General features: G+C 38.7%; 1 protein-coding gene across 2 annotated transcripts in view; it reads right to left on the bottom strand.

Moving 5' to 3' along the window:
• Positions 1-1,606: 1,606 nt before the first annotated feature.
• Positions 1,607-21,691, bottom strand: part of ANTXR2 (ANTXR cell adhesion molecule 2) — a 123,247-nt gene continuing 103,162 nt past the window's right edge. For both annotated transcript variants that reach the window (XM_084759361.1, XM_084759360.1), the window contains one exon: positions 1,607-3,583. In XM_084759361.1, the coding sequence (XP_084615487.1) occupies positions 3,545-3,583 (39 nt within the window). In that variant the 3' untranslated portion in view covers positions 1,607-3,544. The remainder of the gene's footprint in view (positions 3,584-21,691) is intronic.

Consider the following 21,691-nt stretch of genomic DNA (forward strand, 5'->3'; position numbering starts at 1 on the left):
AGGAAAAATCTAACAAAAGATAGCCAGACTATGCAAAGGAAGAAATTACAATGCTTTCTAATACTTGTATTTATAACCTTATTATATTTTGTCTTCAGAAATTTCAAACATAACATCTGTAAGGCAGTTAATCAGCAATGTCTCCATTAACTTGCTCGCCACAACACGGATAGTGTTTCAATCTTAAAATAAAGAAGTAAGCATATCTCTCAGCAGTAAACAAGTGTCAGAGGCACTCAGATAATGAAATTCAGTTTATAGAGACACTCAAATCTTATATAAAGATTTATTCTTCAAAAGATAATAAATAACTTGTTATTTAAATGATTAGAACAAAGATCATTGGAAACATAATCAAAACTTCTCAAAAATTTGAAATATAAGGTTTTAAACTTTATATGCTCTTACAAAATAGTAATTAACCAGAGATGACAGATGCTGCTCCCTAGTCAATGGAGACTCTCAAGTTTTACTCTGCATCTCATTGGGAAGAAAATATAAATTTTTAAAATAGAATTAACTTGGGGGAAGGCATCAGTGATGCAACTCTTAGCACCAAATGTTTCTTCTTGGAGCACCAAATGCTTTACAGAAAACATTCCAAGTATCAAAGTTTTCAGATAGATAAATATTTATGGATCAAATCCATAAAGAACAGACATTGTTATGAAATATATATAGATGCCTTCAAAACTTTCTTTCTAGGCAGAGGAGACACATAAGTTAGGAGTCATTTCCCACTTAATTGCTTTTGCAACCTTATGCAACACAAACGGATGATGGACAAGACTCATTTGCTTGTAAAAAAAAAAAAAGGAGATCTTGGCTGACGTCATGTCCAGACAAATTACATGGGAGCTATTGCTATGTATGTGAAAAGTGTCACGTAGAGATTTTCAATGTCCTGTGCCAAGAAGATTAATTTTAAAAACAAATTCTTCCCATGTCTGGTTAGATTTGTGATTAAAGCATTACATTAATCTGGTTCATAACTGTAAGGGCGAAGAAATCCCATCTGTCTTTGAACCTTATGAATGATACTTTTTCAGTCCATGTATAGACTCATGACTCATCCTCTTCATTTAGAGATCTTTGTTGTATTTTTATTACGCATCTCTAGCCAGGGCAACAAATCTCAAGACAGCTATTTTGCCATTTAAAGGCAGAGGTTTATTTACACTCCTCATGGTGCAAATACGCTACATAATTCTGTAAAAAAAAAAAAAAAATTAAAGTGGTTACCAAAGAAACATAGCCAGAGCTTCTGTAGTATTTTTGATGCTCTTAAAATATCACTGGTGGGTGTGCCTGCATCAGAAATAAAGTGCCCGTTGGAGAAAGTAGCCATGGGCCCTGCTCTAGAGACAAACACAGAACAAATGTCTACAAGGACTTACTGCTGAAAGAGTTGGGTGCGCTTACCAGCCTTCTACATTGCACGTGCACACACGGATTGTACCCACAGCATCAACTGCGAGTCAACTGTGAACATGCTGGGTGTTTTGCAACGGAATAGAATTCCATCTTGTTACTAACCAGAGCTCTGATGTACTCAACCCAAGAAAGTGTAAGTTGTAAGCGGACTTAAAGAAACTGATAACAGAGACACAGGTAAAAAAATTTTTATTCACTAATATGTGAAGGTGTGACTTTGGATCCAGCCAGTCCAGTCAGTGACATAAATAAGGTTGAGCAAAAAAAAAAAAAAAAAAAAAAAAAAAAAAAAAAAACCAGATTCAAGCTAGAGAGTATGTGCGTGCATCTGTATATTTGTATGTGTGCATAAGGCTTCTTGGAGCCCTGCCACAAACCTGGACACCAACCAAAAGTATCACCGCGGCCCTTGGAAATCTCCGCGAAGAGCACAATGCGGGTAATTATACCAGGATGCTCTAAATCGTTCATTTCCATATTGTGCACTCACATGCCCGCCAAACATGAGGCGTTCGCCTTCTCCCTTCCAAAGTGATGGTTGTTGAACTTATTTTTAGTGTCATTTGATAAGCCTTTGTGCTCGCAGAGAGACATCCCACTGACCCGGCCACTGGTCATTGTCTATACCAGTTCACATCAAAGCAGGCGCGCTTTGTCAGGTTTCCAGTCGAATATCCATTTCCCATCTGAAGTACAGTATCGAAAGTGACTAGATCATCTGAGCTATTTCCTTCAGCTGCGGCCTTCCTCCCCCACCGTGTTTCTCTGCTCACGCTAACATAATTTGGCATCGTCGATGTGACACGATGGTGCTATTTCTAAAAATTTATAGTACGTATATTGTCAGTGCTTTCTGATGGCGCCCCTCCTGATTTTAATTTATAAACTGAAGGAAGGAGGTCTTTTTTTTTTCTCTCTCTCTCTCTCTCCAGGCTGAATCACAACCAAGGTGCGGTGCTCTCCATTTTCCAAGTAACATGCATACAGTGGTAGGTCATTCAATGTCAAAAGGCATAAAAAAGATGAGAGAAATCTTCACAGGCTGCTGCTTGCTGTTGCCTTTAATTATATTAATTAAACTTTGAAATTTTCATGCAAAGAGAGTTGCTGGCTTGTGACGCCGAAGAGCCCTTGGAGACTTGAAGGAAGAAGAAGAAGAAGAAGAAAAAAAAACCCTGAGCGAAAGCTTTGTAGTTCCTGCTTCCTTAAATTAAAAGCCAAACAAACACCTAGGTGTGTTTACAGATATTAACGCTTTACGCACTGCTAAATCGTAAACACTGAGACACGGGGTCTACCAGGCTAGGACAAGATCTCAGACCATGAGTCTTTATGCGGCACTCCAGGTCTTTGGTTGGAGGCGGTCTTCCTGTTGAATTAATGCTCTATTAATTCTCTTGTCCCAAGTGCATAATGAAAGAAAAGGTGTCTTGGAGAACTAAAGGGCAAAATCCTGCTTGCATCCAGTACCTTGAGGCATCTCGTCTACATTTTGTCATGCGTGTGCACTTTCCGTGTAAAGTGACAAGATTTTCTCGTCAGAAATCTCCCGTAAGGCACAAAGTAATGGAGGGCTTGGAAAGGCTTTGTTATCTGACATAGCTACAAGGCAGTGGGCTCCATTATCTGTTTAGCTTGGTGGGAAATTTCATGTTTCGCGTGTAGCTAAAGATCTTGGTGAACAAAAGCACACGCGCCATGCGTCAGAGTCTAAAGCAGCCAGTCTCCATTACAAACCTGCGTGGCTGGTGGATGTGCGGCCGGTCCTTGCTTTGGAATCGTTACATCATTGCTGTGCCTGCTTTGTCCCCTTACACATCCAAAGGAGCTTTGCATACACGGCGGCAATGCAAATTAACATTTGTATTCTCGGTGTTGTGAATCATGAGTTATCGCTGACTTTCATTACCTCTCATGTAGATGGCAGGATAAGTGTTTGGAAACGTTTGGTGCACAGGAAGCGGAAGTCAGAGAGGACATTTCCTGACAGAGAGGAGCTGGGCTGTTGTGCCAAGAGCTTCTGAGATGCACGAGGCTGTCCATTCTGTTGGAAGTCAGCATGATGAAGATGTGCTGTCCCTCTTACCTTCTCATGCTTCGTGCTCTCGTCTTATTGATGTGGAACTCGGGAGAAGTTTATGCACCGGCCCTGAGGAAAGAAGGGAATCCAGAGTGAAATGCTTGGAGCAGTTGTTTGAAAGCCAAATGATAGCCAAACTCAGCACAGTGTCCACATGAGTCACGAAGTCATATCGTTTTCCTTGGCTCAACACAATACGGCCCAGAAGAAGTTTACTTATCTACTGGCATGCTAAAATCCACATAGAGAAAAATTCATCATGGAACCAAAAATCCGTTAGTGCTGTCTGAAGTACGGCACCACTGCTGTGACAGTCAAACCATCAGTGACACTGCCTTAGACATTTCTATGAAGAAAGAAAATGGGTGGATTTTCTTATGCAATTCAGTGATTCTAAAAATGTAAACATAACGAGCATATTTAAGAAAGAAGTCATTCAAAGTAAGCATAAGGAAATATGAGACTGGGTAGAGATGTTTTCTTTGTGCCGAATGTGTGAATGACTTTTGTAGTTCACAGCCTAATTCTAGATTGTGTCCTATGTTGCTGATCCATTTCTTACACCACCATAGATACTGGGGTTTTTTTTTCCCCCAAAGTAAGACTTATTTGAGTTACGCATTTGACAGGAGTATTTGCCAGTTCAGTGTCTAAACACTTTAGTGAAAGTTGTGTGGACATATTGATTCGCGGACTAGTCACTAATCCAATAATTATTTGAAAAAACAAAAAAGTCCAATTACTGATGAAGACTCTCCCTTCCCCCTTTCTATGATACTGCTGACCTAGCGTGTGACTTGCATGCAGTGTGCTCCGCTGGCCAGAAGCTAGCCCACTCTGCTAGCTTAGGCCAGAATTACTGTGCAGCCAAGGCTTTCCCATTTGCTCTCCGGTGTTCCTCCTGTCAGAGCTTGCCCTAAGGTTGGTGCTTGTACAGAACATGTGGAGCATGGGAAAAAAAACTTTAAAAACTTAAAAGATATTATTATGTAAGAAGAGAAGTTAGAATTGTTCATTTTCTTTTCAAGCATAATAATTGCTCAACAAGTTTAGAAATTTCGGACATTTTTGAAAACCAAAAACAAAGACCAAAAAGAGCTGGAGATTTTTTACCAGTTTCTGCTAAAAGGTCATCGCCCATCAAAGTCTTTGCTTCTACATGATTTTGGAAGCAACAATATTTCTTACAAATACTAAGTTATTTAGTTTGTGCCTAACATCTGTAGTCCTGTGGCATGCTTTAAATAATGATAATGCATAATATATTTCATAAATCATGCTTGTTAATATGAACACATAATTTAATTTTCTTGGTTTTCTGAATTTTTGACTCGTTATTTTTCTAAATACTTCTCTAGATTAAGGCTCATGCTCTGACCATACATGTAATTCACACATACTCTTTTGATGCCTTGGGTAGTACCCATATTGCATATTTAGACACTAACACGACTAACTTGAATCTGATGGTCTACAAATGACTGAGTCATATTTGAACCATAACACTTGTCAATAAAAATTGAATTAGATTAATGTCATAATGCTTCATTAGTTCCAAAATGAATTATGAATACACTTTTTTCTTTTGCTTTGAGGATGTAGAACTCTTTGAATGCAAGGGAAATATGATTCAATTTGTTCATTTACATGGGAAAATATTAGAGGTAGAATTTGCTAAATATTTAAAGAAACTAAGGCTAGGTAGAACAAATATTAATTAACTAATGACTTTAGTGCTATAACCAAATATTTTAAATACATTGCATTATATATTTACTGTGATAATTCAAACATTATATTGTTGATCTTTTCTCAATAAAAAAAAATCAATTAAGCAAAAGAATCCCAAACCAGATCATTCATAACCAACCTAAAATCAAGGTTTCTTATCATATAAGAAAGTTGTTTCCATGTTGATAACCTGAATCATCTTATGTACTCTTTATAGGCCAAATTTACTTGCCTAATAAAAGCTATAATTTTATAGAAATAAAACTGCCTTCCTTTTAAAGCATATTGTTTCATTCAACCTTATCTTGAACACAATTATCTAATTACTGAATTTCTATGGCAAGAAAAGAACTCACGTGCTATTTCTTTATAGACAACTTCCAGGACTCTCTCTGAGGAGGAGGCTTTAAGTGAAATATTAGCCAACTCTTTCTCTAAATCAGTGGTACTATGATTCTGTGGTGCATGAACTGCTGTGGATACCGCATGTGGCCCAAAAGCTACCATGGTTGAAGTGGTGCACATGAAGGTCTCAAGCCCAACGCTACCCAAGGAGCTCTGCTGTCTGCTGTCTTGAAAATTATAAGTCCATACTATAAGATTTTTTTTCTGTGCTAAAACGTTAGTTTGATGACTAATAACACAGAAATTTAACCCGACCTTATGTTATATGGTGAATGAACTATTCATATACCTTTATTTTATTTTTTATAGTTCTGATAAATGTCTTCATAGGTCTCCAATATGATATTATTATCCCCATAATTTCTCCTAATACAAAGAGTCTATATGACCACTGGGCATATAATGAGAAGACTGGGTTTGGATAATCACATTTATGATGCCAATATTAAAAAATCGGTTCACTGGGAGCTGGAAAAGGTTAGGCTGAGCTCACATGCTCCTGTTTTGTGACACAAGGCAACTGTGTGGCTTAGTCTTTTTCTCTATCTGCTTTAGGTTTAGGATGCTAATATTGGGAAGGGTTATTTAAAATAACAAGTGATCATTGCAGTCATGACAGTGCATTTTCCGAGATGATCAAACTTCACTTTGGCTCATAATCGTTGTCCTGTGTTTACCCTTCTGAAGCGTTGCTGGGTGTTTTTTCTCAGTATTTCTTTAGACGTAGTGTATGGTTAGGCAAATATAAGTTAATATAAACTTCTTCCTTCTTACTTTTCCCAATGATAAAAAACATTCAAATTCATCTCAACCTCCATAACCCGTCCCCCCACCCCACCCCAACAAAGCATTTCTGTAGCCTCTGCCTTGTGCAAAAGACCTTTTAATATCTACTTTCCCTTCTTTACTCTGGAGGCCTTTATGGACATGCCAGACAGGTACTACTATGCAGATGCCAAATAATGATGTATTGGAACTAAACCTGAATTGCATGGAAACAGATAACATGAACTTGAAGTTTAGACATGTGAAATGTGAAAGCCATGTTATTCTTCATGTAATATTCTACGAAAATAAATCCTCTGAGTCTAAAGACTGAAAATGGATGAATTTCACTGAGCTCTAGGAAACAGTATGCTAGATATGAATCATCCCAAACTGGAAATATAGCGAGTGACGCACACTCGCAATCCCAGAACTTGGAGGTAGAGCAGAAAGATGCTCAACGCCAGATAGATGAGTTCTAGGCCAGTCTAGGGTGTGTGACACTCTGCCTTAGAAACAAATCTGCAAGTGTATTAACATTCTCAACATGCCCTTTAAACGAGAGCTCAGTGTGAAGTTTTATTCTATTACAAATTTTTTTCACCACAAGAAGGAACAGAATGTACCAAGCAAGCACGTACTGGGAATAAAATACTGACGATAACAAGTGGTAACAAAGCTGAACTCACAGTCAGATCTGACAGCTTCAACTGCACCCAAGTGATATTTCAGGCAACAGCTAACATCTCCTGTGTGAGGATCTATCTTACTGACGCTTTCCCAAAAAATCATTATCAGCAATGTCCCTTCTCTTAAGGCTTCACGATAAATAAGAAAAAATGTCAGAAATGCTACTGTTTGAGCTAAGGCAACAGAGGAAAACAAGACTCCAATCAGAACTGGCATGTTTGCTGCTGGTGACATGTGCAGATACGGTTTCTTCGCAGTATTTAAAAACCTGATTTCGCCTCCATTTTTTACCGTGGTCAGTAGCAGCAGCATTAGCCAGAGCAGACGCCACGTTTCCTATCTCTGTAGCATTAGAATTCCACGAGCATCGCTGCTCACACGGCCCTTTACTAGCTATCTGCACAGCACGTATTTCACTGCGGTAACTGTAACAGGATTATGCTCACCTCATAAACATCCATTGACAAGCCAACGCAAACAACTGCACTTTAGTTGATACTTTTCAAACATGGAGAGCTGATTTATCTTTATCCCCACTTCTAAAGAGACCTCCCTAGGCCTCCATGAGCGTTGTCATGGTAAACACCATTTTAAATTTTAAATGATTAAAAAAGAACTAAAGGCCAAAAACCCACAAATACACAGACATAGATACACGTTGCCGATAAGTCCAGGAAGTCACTATTGTTAGGGAGACCAGAGAAAAGAAGAGGGCTTTTGATGCTGGTTTCCTATGGTAACTGGTGGTACAACACTGAAAAGGGTCTGTACTCTTCCTCCATTTATAGAGAATATGAGCTAGAGATGGCTTTGCCTAAAACTGAAAGGTTTTGAGCTGCAATACAATTCCACACATAGTTTTCTAATCCGACGTTCACCCTATAAACGTCTCATCTAATACAGACCATAATTATATGCTATGAAAGGAATTGTTGAGTTTGCCTAAAATTCAGAAATTTTTTTTTCATTCTGTCATGGTACCTGAAACATTTTTGTAACTCTATATAAGTATAAATAATACTTTGCAAATATTTAGTGTATTGGCAGTTATGAAATGTAAGCATATAGCTGGCAGTAGATGAAACATCTAAACTATGGGTCATAATAAGAGATGAAATGATTCTTCTAAGTTATTAAATGCAATTCAAGATGTGTGTGTAATAGAGAGAGAATGAGTGTGAATGAGTGTGTGTATGTTTGTGTATAGATATAGATATAATGTTGACAGTTTTCTGGAAGTCATTATTGGCAAAGGCCTTGCTATGCTTCATAATAAGTTATAGTTGGAAGTAGATAACCAAAAGACACATTACATACGTACACAGTCAAAACAAATTCCTGTGTACTTTCCTCTTTGCTTAATATTTATTTTATTAGTCATATCATAGGTAGTACAGCAATAAGTTTTCTTTCCCGAATTTTAGTTAGAATACAGATTATGTCTTAGGTAATATTAAAAATAAAAAGGCATCTTTAAAACAATGAAATATTTTTTAAAATGAATAGAGAGAGATAGCCAAATTGGTAAGATTGTTGACACATAAGCATAAAGACCTGAGTTAGGCTCCCAAAAATCCATTTAAAAAACCTGGTTGTGGTAGCGCATTTTGTGACCCTAGAGTGAAGGTGGTCGTGGGAGGGGCAGGTGTCAGGAGACAGCGACAAGTGGGCCCTTTGAGCTCTCTAGGCTGTTAGTCTAGTCAGAAGATGAGCTATAGTTTCAATGAGAGACTTGCTCTCTAAAACTAAGGTGGGCAATAATTAAGAAGACATCTGAAGTTACCTCTGGGCCTCATCCATGTGCACAGGCAAACACACACACACATGTACACACTCCTATGCAACAGAGACGAACAGAGAAAAGCAAAAAGAAATGCAAAGCAAAAAAAATTGCAAATGGAAAATTTAAAACCATCCAATGTCCATAGTTATGAGGAGAATGCATAAACTAATATATAGACAAGATGAGAATAATATTATTACAATAAAGGCCATTGTGGAAAGATGGCCAGGGTTTATTATTTCCTTTCATCTTGGTGGCATGGTAGAAATATTATATTAACTTTTATAGTATAAAAAAGATATTGGGATTAATATACAATTATATTATGCATTTACCATATGCAAATATCTAAATATTTTATGTTAGAGGTAGAGTTACTTAATAATAAGAAGCATCTACAAATAAAACAGTTTCACTAAGTGCAACAATGAACCTGTCAAATGTGGAAAAGATCCCACCATAGACCAAACTAGTTAACTAGCCAGGAACTACTCGGCTGAGGGCTAGATAATGAACTGTCCCCTACATCTTTACCAGGGAATACTGGCAAAAGGAGCATCCCAGTAGGAGTTTAGGACAAGGCAGGAAAATAAGAACCACAGCTCTATGGTACCCAGACCCCTCTCCAGACACCGGGATGTAACTGTGCAAACCATGATCAGAAGGACTGAAGAGACCCTTCCTACAATGCAGTGGTTGACCTGCCTGAAATTAAGTATATAAAGCTACAGGCTACAGGCCGCTGCCCACTAACTGACTTCAAGTGACAGCAGCAACCACCACCCCACTGGCAAGGGTCCTCCTGCTTTCTTTGGCCATATGAATATTCAAATGGCCTGAACACAATGACTGACATAACAGAGACGTGGCTGGGTTGCAGGATGGAAGTGTTCTAAACTGGGAAACTTTAAGCATCATAGAGACACCGACCTCAATGTCAGTCCTGAACACACAGCAGATGGTAGGAAGCTTGGTCTGTTTTATGTTGAAAGCCACCAACAGACAGGGACAATGGAGGATGGCAGATATTCCATCTCCACAGCGATTCTTAAATCCACATACTGAGTGAGTTAAGCCAGAAGCAGAAAGACGCACATGGTATATACTCACTTATAATTGCGGGCTAGCCCAAAAGTCTTCACTTACCAGGAGATTAGGATAGGTGTGAGGACATCCTACTGGGTCTCTAGGTAAGAGAAATATAGGAGATAGGGAAATAGAAGGACCCAGAGGGTCCTAGAAACCTACAAGAAGAACATCGTGACAGGTAGATCGGGGCCCAGGGGGGGGTCTGCTCAAACTACTGCACCAACCAAGGACAATATAAGCAATAAACATTGAACCCCTAATCTGTTCTACCCAATGGACAGGACATTCTCCACAGTTATATGGAGAGTGGGGACTGACTCTGACATGAACTCTGGTGCTCCATATTTGATGACCTCCCCTTAGTGGAGAGGCCTGGTGGCACTCAGAGAAAGAATAAGCAGGCTACCAAGATGAGACCTGATAGCCTATGACCATATAGTGGGGGAGGAGGTCCCCCTGAGTCCTAGACCTAGGGCAGGAGAATAGGGTGAAAGTGGGAGGGAGGGAGGAACAGGAGGATACAAGTGATGGGATAACAATTGAGTTGTAATCTGAATAAATTAATTAAATAAAAAAAGAATCATACAAAAAAATCCACATACAACCCTCTTGGACCCTGAGCGGGAAATGAGCCCCCTGGCTAATCTCTCCACTGTTTATAGATAAAGTAGAAGGTTAAATTGTTGCTAGTTAGCAGGAGCATTTATTCCTTGATGTTTGTATTATTTATTGTCAGGGCAGTCAGCATTTGAAAAAAAATACTTCACACAAATAGCATAATTCTTGGGGCATATGATGGGGACAATTCCAGCAACCAAGCTATGAGTCAGGAAGGAATTTCTCATTCACGTCATTAAATAAAAAAAAAAAATGAGAACATAAAATGCTTTGGGTAGATTTTTTAAGACAAATATTTTTTTATTAATTTATTCTTGTTGCATTTCAATGGTTATCCCATCCCTTGTATCCTCCCATTCTTCCCTCCCTCCCATTTTCCCCTTATTCCCCTCCCCTAATCCTTACCCAGATCTAGCCAATGGTCAGAACATTCTCCACAGTAGAGAGTGGGATATGACTTTCTCATGTACTCTGGTGCCTCACATTTGACCATGTCCCCTGGAGGGGGAGACCTCGTGGCACTCAGAGGAAGGACAGCAGGTTACCAAGAAGAGACTTGATATCCTATGAGCATATACAGGGGGAGGTAATCCCCCTCAGGAAGACAAATATTTTTAAAAGCTCTCAAAGTTGACAATATTTTCAACAAATATAAACATTCATTAATTTTAGAACTTAAAAAAAATAACAAAATTACTCCTAAACTAATGAAACCTGAAGCTGGAGAGATCAGGTAATGGGTAGAGGCACTCACTACTCTTTTTTTAAAATATATTTTATTAATTTATTCATATTACATCTCAATTGTTAGCCCATCCCTTGTATCCACCCTCCCGCTTCCCCCCCCCACTCCCCTCCCCTATGACTGTGACTGAGGGGGACCTCCTCCTCCTGTATATGCTCATAGGGTACCAAGTCTCTTCTTCGTTGTGTGCTATCCTTCCTCTGAGGAGGCACCCACTACTCTTCCATGGGAGTTCTGTTCCCAGCACCCATGTCGTAGCCAAAACCACCTGTAACTACAGTTCCAGGGGATCATTTGCCTCTTGTGACTCCCATGACCTTCCATACATATGACACACACACACATAGATACTCAGGACAAGCGCACACACACACACACACACACACACACACACACACACACACACAGCGAGAGAGAATTAATTAGCTAAAAGTTAATAATGAAGCCTAACTCAGGAAGCTAATTTCCATTACCACTCCTTATTAACAGTGAATGAGAAAAGTACTGATCTCTATTTCATTATCAGAGTTACTCTTCCAGAGATGAAAGGCTAAAGCAATTAGTAATCTGTGGCAGGGACACAACACAGACACTCTTTGGAACTGAAAACATGAAAGAGAAGAAAGCTGAAACTGCAATCAATAATAATAATAGTAATAGTAATAACAATTATTGTTAGTATTAGTATTAGTATTAGTATTAGTATTAGTATAGTGTTTGTAAAGCCCATACTCTTTGAATTGAATATCAAAGCCTTATTGTTTGGAGACCTGGGGAGATGGCACAGTGTGTAAAGTGCCCAAGAATCCACATAGTGCCTGCCCTGTTGTTATGCATTTATTTTAACAGTCCTAAGGAGGGAGACACAGGTGGTCAGGGCACTCACTGTTTAAGTATCCTAGCCTTCTCAGGTATGAGCCCCAAGTTAGTGAGAGACCTTACAATTGATTCACTGTATGATTCACGTTTCTTGAGCAAAGACACTCCAAGATTTACTTGTGGCACCAACAGACATGCAAATGTACACACACACACACACACACACACACACACACACACACACACACACACGACAACTTGTTACTTGAATATATCTCTTTGATGACTGAAGCAAATCAACAAGAGGCCACAGTGCCTCTTGTTGGCTCCCACAATACCACAGTAACGCTTGTGCTAAGATGGCACTATCCAACCACAAGCGCCCAGAACAACAGGTAGAAAGGCTGTTTGAAAGGGCATTGTAGTTTTATTTGAATAGCACCTCTAAGGAAATTCGAAAGCAATAGCATACATTTTAGACTGAAATGTGGAATAGGCTTCTTAAATCGCATTTTTCCCACAAAAATCAACACTGTCTTTGGAGCTTGGAAAGCACTCAATGAACATTATGGTGCTGGCACCAGACAAGAAGGGACAATCGTATCAGAATGCTCATGAGTCTCCTCTGAGAACACCAGTGCACCTGGTAGAATGACAGTCAGCTGTGCATTCTATTTGTTAAAAATCTGTGTTACAGACATAACTTCCATTCTCTCCTTCCTACTCCAAATGACGATGGCACTGAAGCCTCTGATAATGAAGAAAACATATTTTATGTGGGTTTTTTTCAGTACTTCTAGTTTTAAATAACATCTTAACATATGTTTAAAATAGAGCATATGGAAATAAGAAAAAGCAAATCTGAATTCCAGGCACAAATATTGGTTAAAAAGATAACACCAAAAGAAAAAAAAAAAGATAACACCATGCAAATCTATTACTTCATAGTAATCTCAAATCATGCATATCAATAAAATTAGACACCAATAGGAACATAAGGGTTTTCTATAATCACACCACCCTCTAGGAATTCAAAATGTTCACAGCTAACATTTCAGTCTTTAGGGGACATGAAACTTATTCGCATAGTCAAAAGGATTACGTCAGACCTTTTTTTTTTTTTTTTTTTTGACTAGGGTCAGTTTTCATTGATCATTATTAAAAGTGCACCTTTATAGAGCCAGTGAGTAACTGCAGCAGCTAGCGGGTAGCTTCTGGGTAACTATGCCCACCTGGCTGTTGCATCAGGCAGTAGCTATGAAGAGGAAAGCCTCAAGGAGCCAATGTCTAGCACACAATTCAGCCTCATCCAGTAGTTCTCCAGACAAAGAGAATTTCGAAAGGACTTTGTTTCTTTTATTGTTCTTCACTTGTATGGGAAAAGGCAATTTATGCCAGAGAGGAAATGGGCTTAGGAAGTATTACTAATCAAAATGTCCCTATGCTTTTTACCTTGGGAGAAGTTAGAAATTAATGATTAAAACAATGGCTGTGCCAGCGGTCAAGATTACAGGGTCAATATTGATTGCTATACGATGCAGTGAGGTGACAAATACTTACAGATGAGAATTTCCAAACAGCATCTCAAGTATGTACACTCTACACAAGTCTCATGTTTCTGTGACATTTAAGGGTGGTTAATTAACGGGTTAATGAGAATTTTCATTTTCCCAAAAATGCAACAATTCCAACCACTTCTATACAAAATAGTTTTCTATATAACGTTACCAGTGTGCTTACTGTGACCTCAAGAGGTCTTAGTTCTAATCCCCGCCCTCTCACAAACTACATGTCAGCTATATATGTGGAAGATCGTGTGAGCTAACAAGTCAGGAAGAGGAGAAACTGCCACATTAAATCAAATGATGAGTTTTGACTTAGAGCTGAAAAGGGAAAGGGGGATTTATAAAGATCTATAAAGACGTGCATGCTAAAGTATCTATTTCATTGCAAAAATACATCAATTTCATCAAATGAGACAGCTGCACATAGCAAGTCTATAGATATTTTTAAATGAACTAAGAAGGCCAATTCCATTTTTTTTATATATAAAATCTGTTGTGAAGTTATATCTCATGCAACATAAAGGCTTTGTATTTGTATTCCCATGCCAATCCAAATGCCTGATGGGAAAAAAAAAGCATTCTTGTGTGTGCAGAAATATTTATAATAACCAAACTATAGAAGCAACCTGTGCCTACCAATGAATTTTTTTAAAAGGTTAAAAAAACATTTTATACAATTTATGCCTTTAAGATAAACACAATTTGTGCACCACCCCCTGAAAGGGCAATGCATGCAGAGAACCTCCCTGTTTAGTTCTAGCCAATGGACAGCTCACTCTCCACAGTTGTGGGGCCATTGGGGACTGCCTCTGACAGGAACTCTGGTGTTCCTGACTTGGTCACCTCCCCTTGGCGGGGACACCATGCAAGAAAGCACACAGTGGAAGGGGATGCAGGTTATCCGGATGAGACCTAATAGGTCAGACAGTGGCGGGGGGAGGGTGGGTATCAGAGGCCTAAAGGAGAGGAATAGGGCAGAAGGGGGTAAGAATGGGAAGATACAAGTGAGGAGATAACAACTGGGATGTAATATGAATAAATTATAATAAATAAATAAAGGAAAAAAGGTGAACACAATTTTAAAAGAAAAGAAAATGTGATATATATATAAAGGAATGTTACTCATCATTCAAAAAGAATATCCTGACATGGACAACATAATTAATCAGAATGACGTTGTGCAAAGTCAGCAAAGCCAAACACAAAAGGGAAGGGACAATATGATCATACTCATGTAAAAAAATATTTTCTTAAAAATCAAATAAACAGAGTGACTGAGTAACAATGGCCAAGGACAGAAAGTCAGAGGGAAAATGGAAAAGTAGGTCAAAGGTCTTTCAAGACATACAGTGTGAAAGTTGTAGTTGGTATTACATATTACATGTAAGATACGAGCTAAAAGTCTGTTTGTGCTGTTGTCTGACACACACGCATGAAGAAAGTATGCCATGGAAGAGGGTGGATACATATTTGATTTTTAGTAATTATTTTATTACATATGTATAAATCACTTTGTATCCTAATTATATGCAAGAGATAAGTTAAAAGAACTATAAATTATTTTAAAATAAAAAATAAGGAAGAAATAGAAGCTTTTCAAAAAACCTATCATTATCCTAGGACTCACCCCTGGGATGGCTATCATCATTTTCCATTTTTATGTAACAAATCTGATGATGGTTTGTGAAAAGTAACGCTTAATATGTATTTTTACAAGGCATGTATTCAAGAAAATGCATAGCATTTCGCAAGCTAACTAAGAATAATGTGGTAGAAATATTACTGACTCAATCTCATAGGATGCTTACCAGAGTTGAAAACTATTAATTCTGCATGATAGCTAGAAAATCAGTAATTCAAACCTGAGCAGTTACGCTAACAGAGCGGAGCGGGTGGAGGGCTGCTTACCCACCTGCCCTAGGTCCTCAGTCTGTAAGTAGACACTGGGAGAGTTTCGGTCATTGTCAACTATCCGGCAAATGAAGGTGACCACAAGTGGGATCACAAACTAGGCCACCGGGGGAGAAATCAGTTAAGACTCCAACATTTGTTAGTGAGAGAGTACCTGCTGTGCCTAGCTGTTAACCAAGCATCTGTGACCACTAACCCCATGCCTCCCCACCACCAAGATGTGCCCAGGATCTTGGAGCGCTTCTGCATGGCCTCTTCTCCTTAAGCTAACACAGAAACAGTGCTGTGGTTCTCAAGACTTTTCCAAATCAACAACACTAAATATCCAGAAGACAGTGAAGCATAAACTACTAGTTGCAAACATTGTTTTAAAGTAAAATTCGAAGGCGGGCCATGTGATACATTTCTGTAAGTTCAGCATTGGGAAAGATAGCCTCAGGAGGATTGGCACATGTTTCAGTCTAGCCTTGCCTACATGTGCGCTCTAGGCTAGCCCCTGCTACGTAGAGAGACTCAGTGTGCATTTCCCTTTGAACCTAAGGTACAAGGTAGCACATGGAACAGTTATGTTCGTTAGACTTGAGCACCTTAGATGCTCTCTATTTGGGGTTGAGTCATTTCCATCTTCCTAAATGGAGCTGTGTGCAGAAGCCCTCCTGCTGAAGGTGGCTGTAACTGCTAGAACCAACCGTGCCTGCTGCCCACAGTGCGGGGAGCTGTTTCTTCTCCCTTCTGATGAACAGCTGTCTAGTGCAGTGCTTCCCTGAGTCCCGTGTTCCTCCCTCCTGTTTCTCGAGGCTGCAGCTCCTTTGCACTGTGTTGTATCTATCGCTAGGGGCCTCCTCTGACCCTGGCCTAGTTCACTGCCTCGAATCTGCCCCAAGAATGGAAACCAGATGATCAAGCATCTGAAAATAGGCACAATTTAAAAATAAACAGTGCAAATGAGCTGAAACTTTTCGACATCTATTTTTACTGATGAGAAAATGATTCCTCTATTTCCACTCACAGCTTAGGGTATGTTGGAGGTAGGAGAACTGTGGCAATACCATATGGCTTAAAATAATAATGTCTTGGAGGGAGTCTATGGAATAATTCAGCAATCTGATTTATATGTCGAATATAGAGCTATCGCTTCCTAAATAAAATTCTGAAATTAAGTCTACGCTTCAACACATTGATCAAAATAGAACTCAGTTCAAGTATGTACCCTGTCTATTCAGCCACAGCGACCCCCCATACTATGTACGTGCACTACCACATAAGACGCACCCTCGTATTCAAATTGCACATATTTTTTTCTCAACTTGAAAATCTAGCAAATGTGCTCTTTGTTGTATTCCCTTATTTAGACACTGGGTTGTAACTTCTTTTGCATTTCAGAGGCTAAAAATAAATAATTATTATATTTAATTTTCTAGGAGACAGGAAGTCAATAGAGATGACTTTATATGTCTCGCTTGCTAAATTCCAATTCCAGTGGTGTCAACAGTGACTGAGGTCTCTCTCTCTCTCTCTCTCTCTCTCTCTCTCTCTCTCTCTCTCTTTCTCTTTCTCTCTCTCTCTCCTCTCTCTTTTCTCTGTTTCCAGATAAATGCCAGTCATTTGGAAGGGCTAACTCACAGAAGGTGCAGCAGGCACAGATGGCGCTAATGCATAAATGTAATCTCGCAAAAGAATGCCAACGCCAAGGCAGAAAAGGTTCCAAGTCACTGCAGTGCACTTACAGGAAGTCTGTGATTGGCAAGGTTAGCGCTGCAACAGGGAGGCCTCACTGTTTGTTCCCAGGGCAACACTAGCATGTCTCAAGCAAATGAGCACATTCCACGTATTTGCCACAAGTGCCCTGGCCGAGACCAATGAGACATCCGTAGAAATAACAAAGCGCACATACCACACCCATGGACACGCTTTGAGCAAAGGTCTTACTGGATTCAAATACACAATTCTCCTGCCTCAGTTTTTAGAGTAGCTGCTGCCACAAGTAAGCATGTGTTAACAAAAAAAAAAAAAAGAAAGAAAGAAAGAAAGAAAAAAGATTAAAGATATGATTTGTGCCACCTGAAGATTTTCAGATACTGATCAGAATTGAACATCTATAAAAATTCCCAGATATTCATTCACTATTACTCTATTTATTTTTTCTTCATAGTACTTACCATCTAAAATATCACTCTTTTGCCTATGAATATGCCAAAGTAATTCCCTCCATTACTTTCACTAAAATCCTTATTCCTGGGGCAATATTTCAAACTTATTTTCAACATTTACCGACTGTCTGCCTTATGAGTTAGAGATTAACTCCATAAGGAAGAAAAAATCAATTTGTATTTTGTTCATCAATTCCTCCAGTGCATTGTAATCAGCCACAAAGTAAATAAACGTTAAATGAAAGTAAGAAAAAGAAACTCGTGTACATTTATTTAACATCTGTTGGGTACACACTTGAAATCATTGCAAACCAAGGACAAATGGCACCTTAAGGACACTTCATTCACACTCTCGCCTTCTCTCTCTCTTCTTTCACTCTCCTCTAAGCGTGGAATTCCCACTAACTCCCCGTTGTATAGAAAAATGCAACTATACCTTTAACATTTACATTTTGTTAAAATTTAAATACAAGCAAAAGATTAATAGGGCTACGTTTGTTTAAGAGTCTTACTTGTCCCTGTTCTGGAAAACCACAACCAAGAAAAGGGAGACAAATTCAGCAGGAGGTGCAGTCCAGAAAAGTTATCAAGATAGGAGATGGGGGAGGGAGGTTAGCAAGGGTCAGAACAATAGTGCAGAAAGACTTCCTGGAACCGTTAATGACAGTCATTTGCAATAACTGGATAAAATGGTCTACTTGCCTTGAAAAAAAGAGAATAGTTTTTAATCCTTCCTTGTAAACTATGAGTGTTATTCTCAGAACACCCCACTTGGACTACAAGTACCCCTCACCTCACCGCACTCCGGATACGCAGTCCTAAATGCCTTCTGTCTGAGAGGAGCACTAAACACTAAGGTGCAATGTTTCCCTGTGTGTACGCGCACAGATAATGTGTCTCCATCCTGTCTAAGCAGCACCGTAGGCTCGGGCGTGTTATGGACTCTGTGACAGCACAACAGAAATAGCCCTGATTCCTTCCTCTGTCTCAGCACTTACATGGTTGGAGAATGTGTGAACAGAAGGACCATTTTGACGTCAGATCTTGTCACTCCCAGCATACAATTATACTTTCTTATTTTTATTTATTTTATTTTATTTATTTATTTTGGTTCTTCGAGACAGGGTTTCTCTGTGTAGCCCTGGCTGTCCCGGACTTGCTTTGTAGACCAGGTTGTCCTCAAACTCACAGAGATCTGCCTGCTTCTGCTTCCTGAGTGCTGGGATTAAAAGCATGTACCACCACGCCCGGCTCACTTGTCCATTCTTAAGATGAGAATTTGCACGTTTTCAATTTTAATAAGTGCCTGAGAGGCTCTCACATTTGCTTTGGGGCTATTGCCGAGTAAAATAAGGTTACTTGAGTACAAGCACAGTGACAGCCAATCTGGGAACGTGCTGGTGATGAACAGGCAGGTAGCTTATAGAGTGTGGATGCACCAAACGGAAAAATGATTCATTCTTCTGTTGATGGCAGACACCACACCACCGTCTGCTTTATAATGATGTTACTCAGAAAAGCGTGGAATTTAAAACTTAAACGTTTCCTCCTGAAGCTCTCCTTTTAATATGTGCAGAAAATAGTTTACCACAAATAGCTGAAATGGTAAAAAAAAAAAAAAGGAAGGCTTAAAAAGTAAGAAGGAGCCATTATAAATATTGCTGCTTCATACATGAAGATGCCCTTCCTACCATGAACGAATATTAAATGTCCAAAATGTGGATAAACCTGCTTAGTAAACTCAACATGGCTATTACAAATGATATATAAAATAATATAAAAGAAGGTATAATTTATTTTTATTCCAATTAATAACTCATATTAATTGAGATAGAATTCACCTTGAAATCCTATATATCTGTACATTGTGCAGTAATGAAATAATTTACAAACAGGAAAGAAATTAGTGTTTATGTAGCCTAGTCTCAAGCAGATTTTTAAAAAACAGCCTAAGAGAGAACATAGACTAATTATTTAACTCCCTGTAGGCTGGTGGAGGACACTTTGCCCTCCTGACACATAAATTTTTTCCTTTAAAAATGTATTTTTCTTTTGTAATAAGAAAAAGAAAAGGCATTTTCCACATATTATTACACACAGAGCACACCCACAACACATAAACAATGTTACTTCCCCCCTCATATTTATTTTGTAGGTAATTGCATGGACATTTATGTGACATTCCACATTTGCAAGTCAAGGGACAACTTGTGGACGTCTGCCCTCTTCTTGTACCAAGTGACGCCAAACACAGGTTTTCAGACCTCGCAGCAAGCACCTTTACCCACTGCTCCTCCTCACTACAGTCCCTCACACCCTTTATTTTTCAAGTATAATGTTATAGATTCAAATTAATAGTTTTGAGGTGTTTTCCCCAAATATGGGCTGTAGTAATTATCAAACTTTATGCATGAAAGTAGTAACAGAGGCTCCGGGTGAGTGTCTATTTTTTTTTTAAATAGGAAGACAAGAGTGGTCAACAGTATAGTTTTTCCTGTCTGTAAAAACCACCTCTCTCCTTTTCACCTTCCCTTCATTTATATCACGTAGAGTACAGTACACCTGCCTCATGGATTGCTGGGAGAACTGTGGAAATGTGTGTGATGCTCAGTGTCCGTACATGATGAACGCTGAATAAATGTCACGTGCCACACTGCTGTGTCCACTCAACATATGTAAAATACTTTGAGGCACGCAATTGCTTTCAAAGGGAACGTCAAAGTAAATGGTGGAGTTGGAACAGAAAGAGGCTCCAGGAGTCAAGTGTGAAACAAAAGAAACATCTGTTTGGCAGTCCTTTCATGAAAGATGCATGCTCCTACGCATAGAAAGATCCTACTTTAGAAGAATCCACTTTACTGCCCAATGCTAAAGGGACTGTCACAAAGTTCTCATATTTTCTAATTCTATAAGACCTTATTTTTAGTTCGAAGATCATTTATTTTTTTTCTGTAAAGCCTTCACATGTAACAGTTGATGGAAGGCATTAGTAAAGCAGTTAAAATTTAAGGACTGGGTAATAAAAGCATGCCTAAACCGTAGGACGAAGGAGACTGTAACACAGAAAACAATTCAATAGCAATTGACTTAAGATTATTGTACAATCTCAAGCGAATTCACTTTCAGCTCGTGTTAGTCACTGCATCATGGGCTGTAACAGTCTTTCTACATCTATGGACACTTCTATCTAGTATTGAACATAGGTAATATCTAAAGTAATGTTTTATGTTTATTACTGTTTCTAACTGCTGAATAGTGCTAGGTATAGTTATTAAAGGGGAAAGATGGACTGTCCAATCATTTAATCATTGGATGACAGTTTTTATTTTAATCTTTGTTACAAAGATGAAAAAATGTATTGATAGGGTTTTTTTTTACTTTAAGAAAATTAGTAAATGACTGAGTTCTTCTAATGTTTAGAAAACAGACACAAATGTTAATAAACTTTTCCTCCCTCAAATAAACGAACAAATAAATAAATAAGTAAAAAGTGTTAAAAAATATTTCCTTTCCTAGCTATTGCGATCAGAGCAACAGTGAATATGGTTGAGCGAGTTTGCAATACCACCAACTGTGAATGAGGAGTCCCTTTCCCCACATTCCTGTAGCATTTGTTTTCAACTCTTTTTATTCGTCTTTGCTATTCTGACTGGAGTAAGATGAAATTGCAAAGTTGTTTAGATTTGTATTTCCCTAATTACTAGAGATAAATAAAAGTTTGGGGAATATTTCTTAGCCATTTTAATCTCTTCTTGTGAGAACTCTGTTCAGGTTACAATCCGTTTTTTGAATGGGTCAATTGTTGAGTTTTCTTTGTTTGACTCTTTGCATTTAGAATTATAAATGCAATCAGCATATTATTCTCTTGTCAGATGGACAACTGGCAAACATCCTGTCAATCTAAAT

This window comes from Acomys minous, assembly GCF_964271855.1.
Source record: "Acomys minous genome assembly, chromosome: 15".
NCBI lineage: Eukaryota > Metazoa > Chordata > Mammalia > Rodentia > Muridae > Acomys > Acomys minous.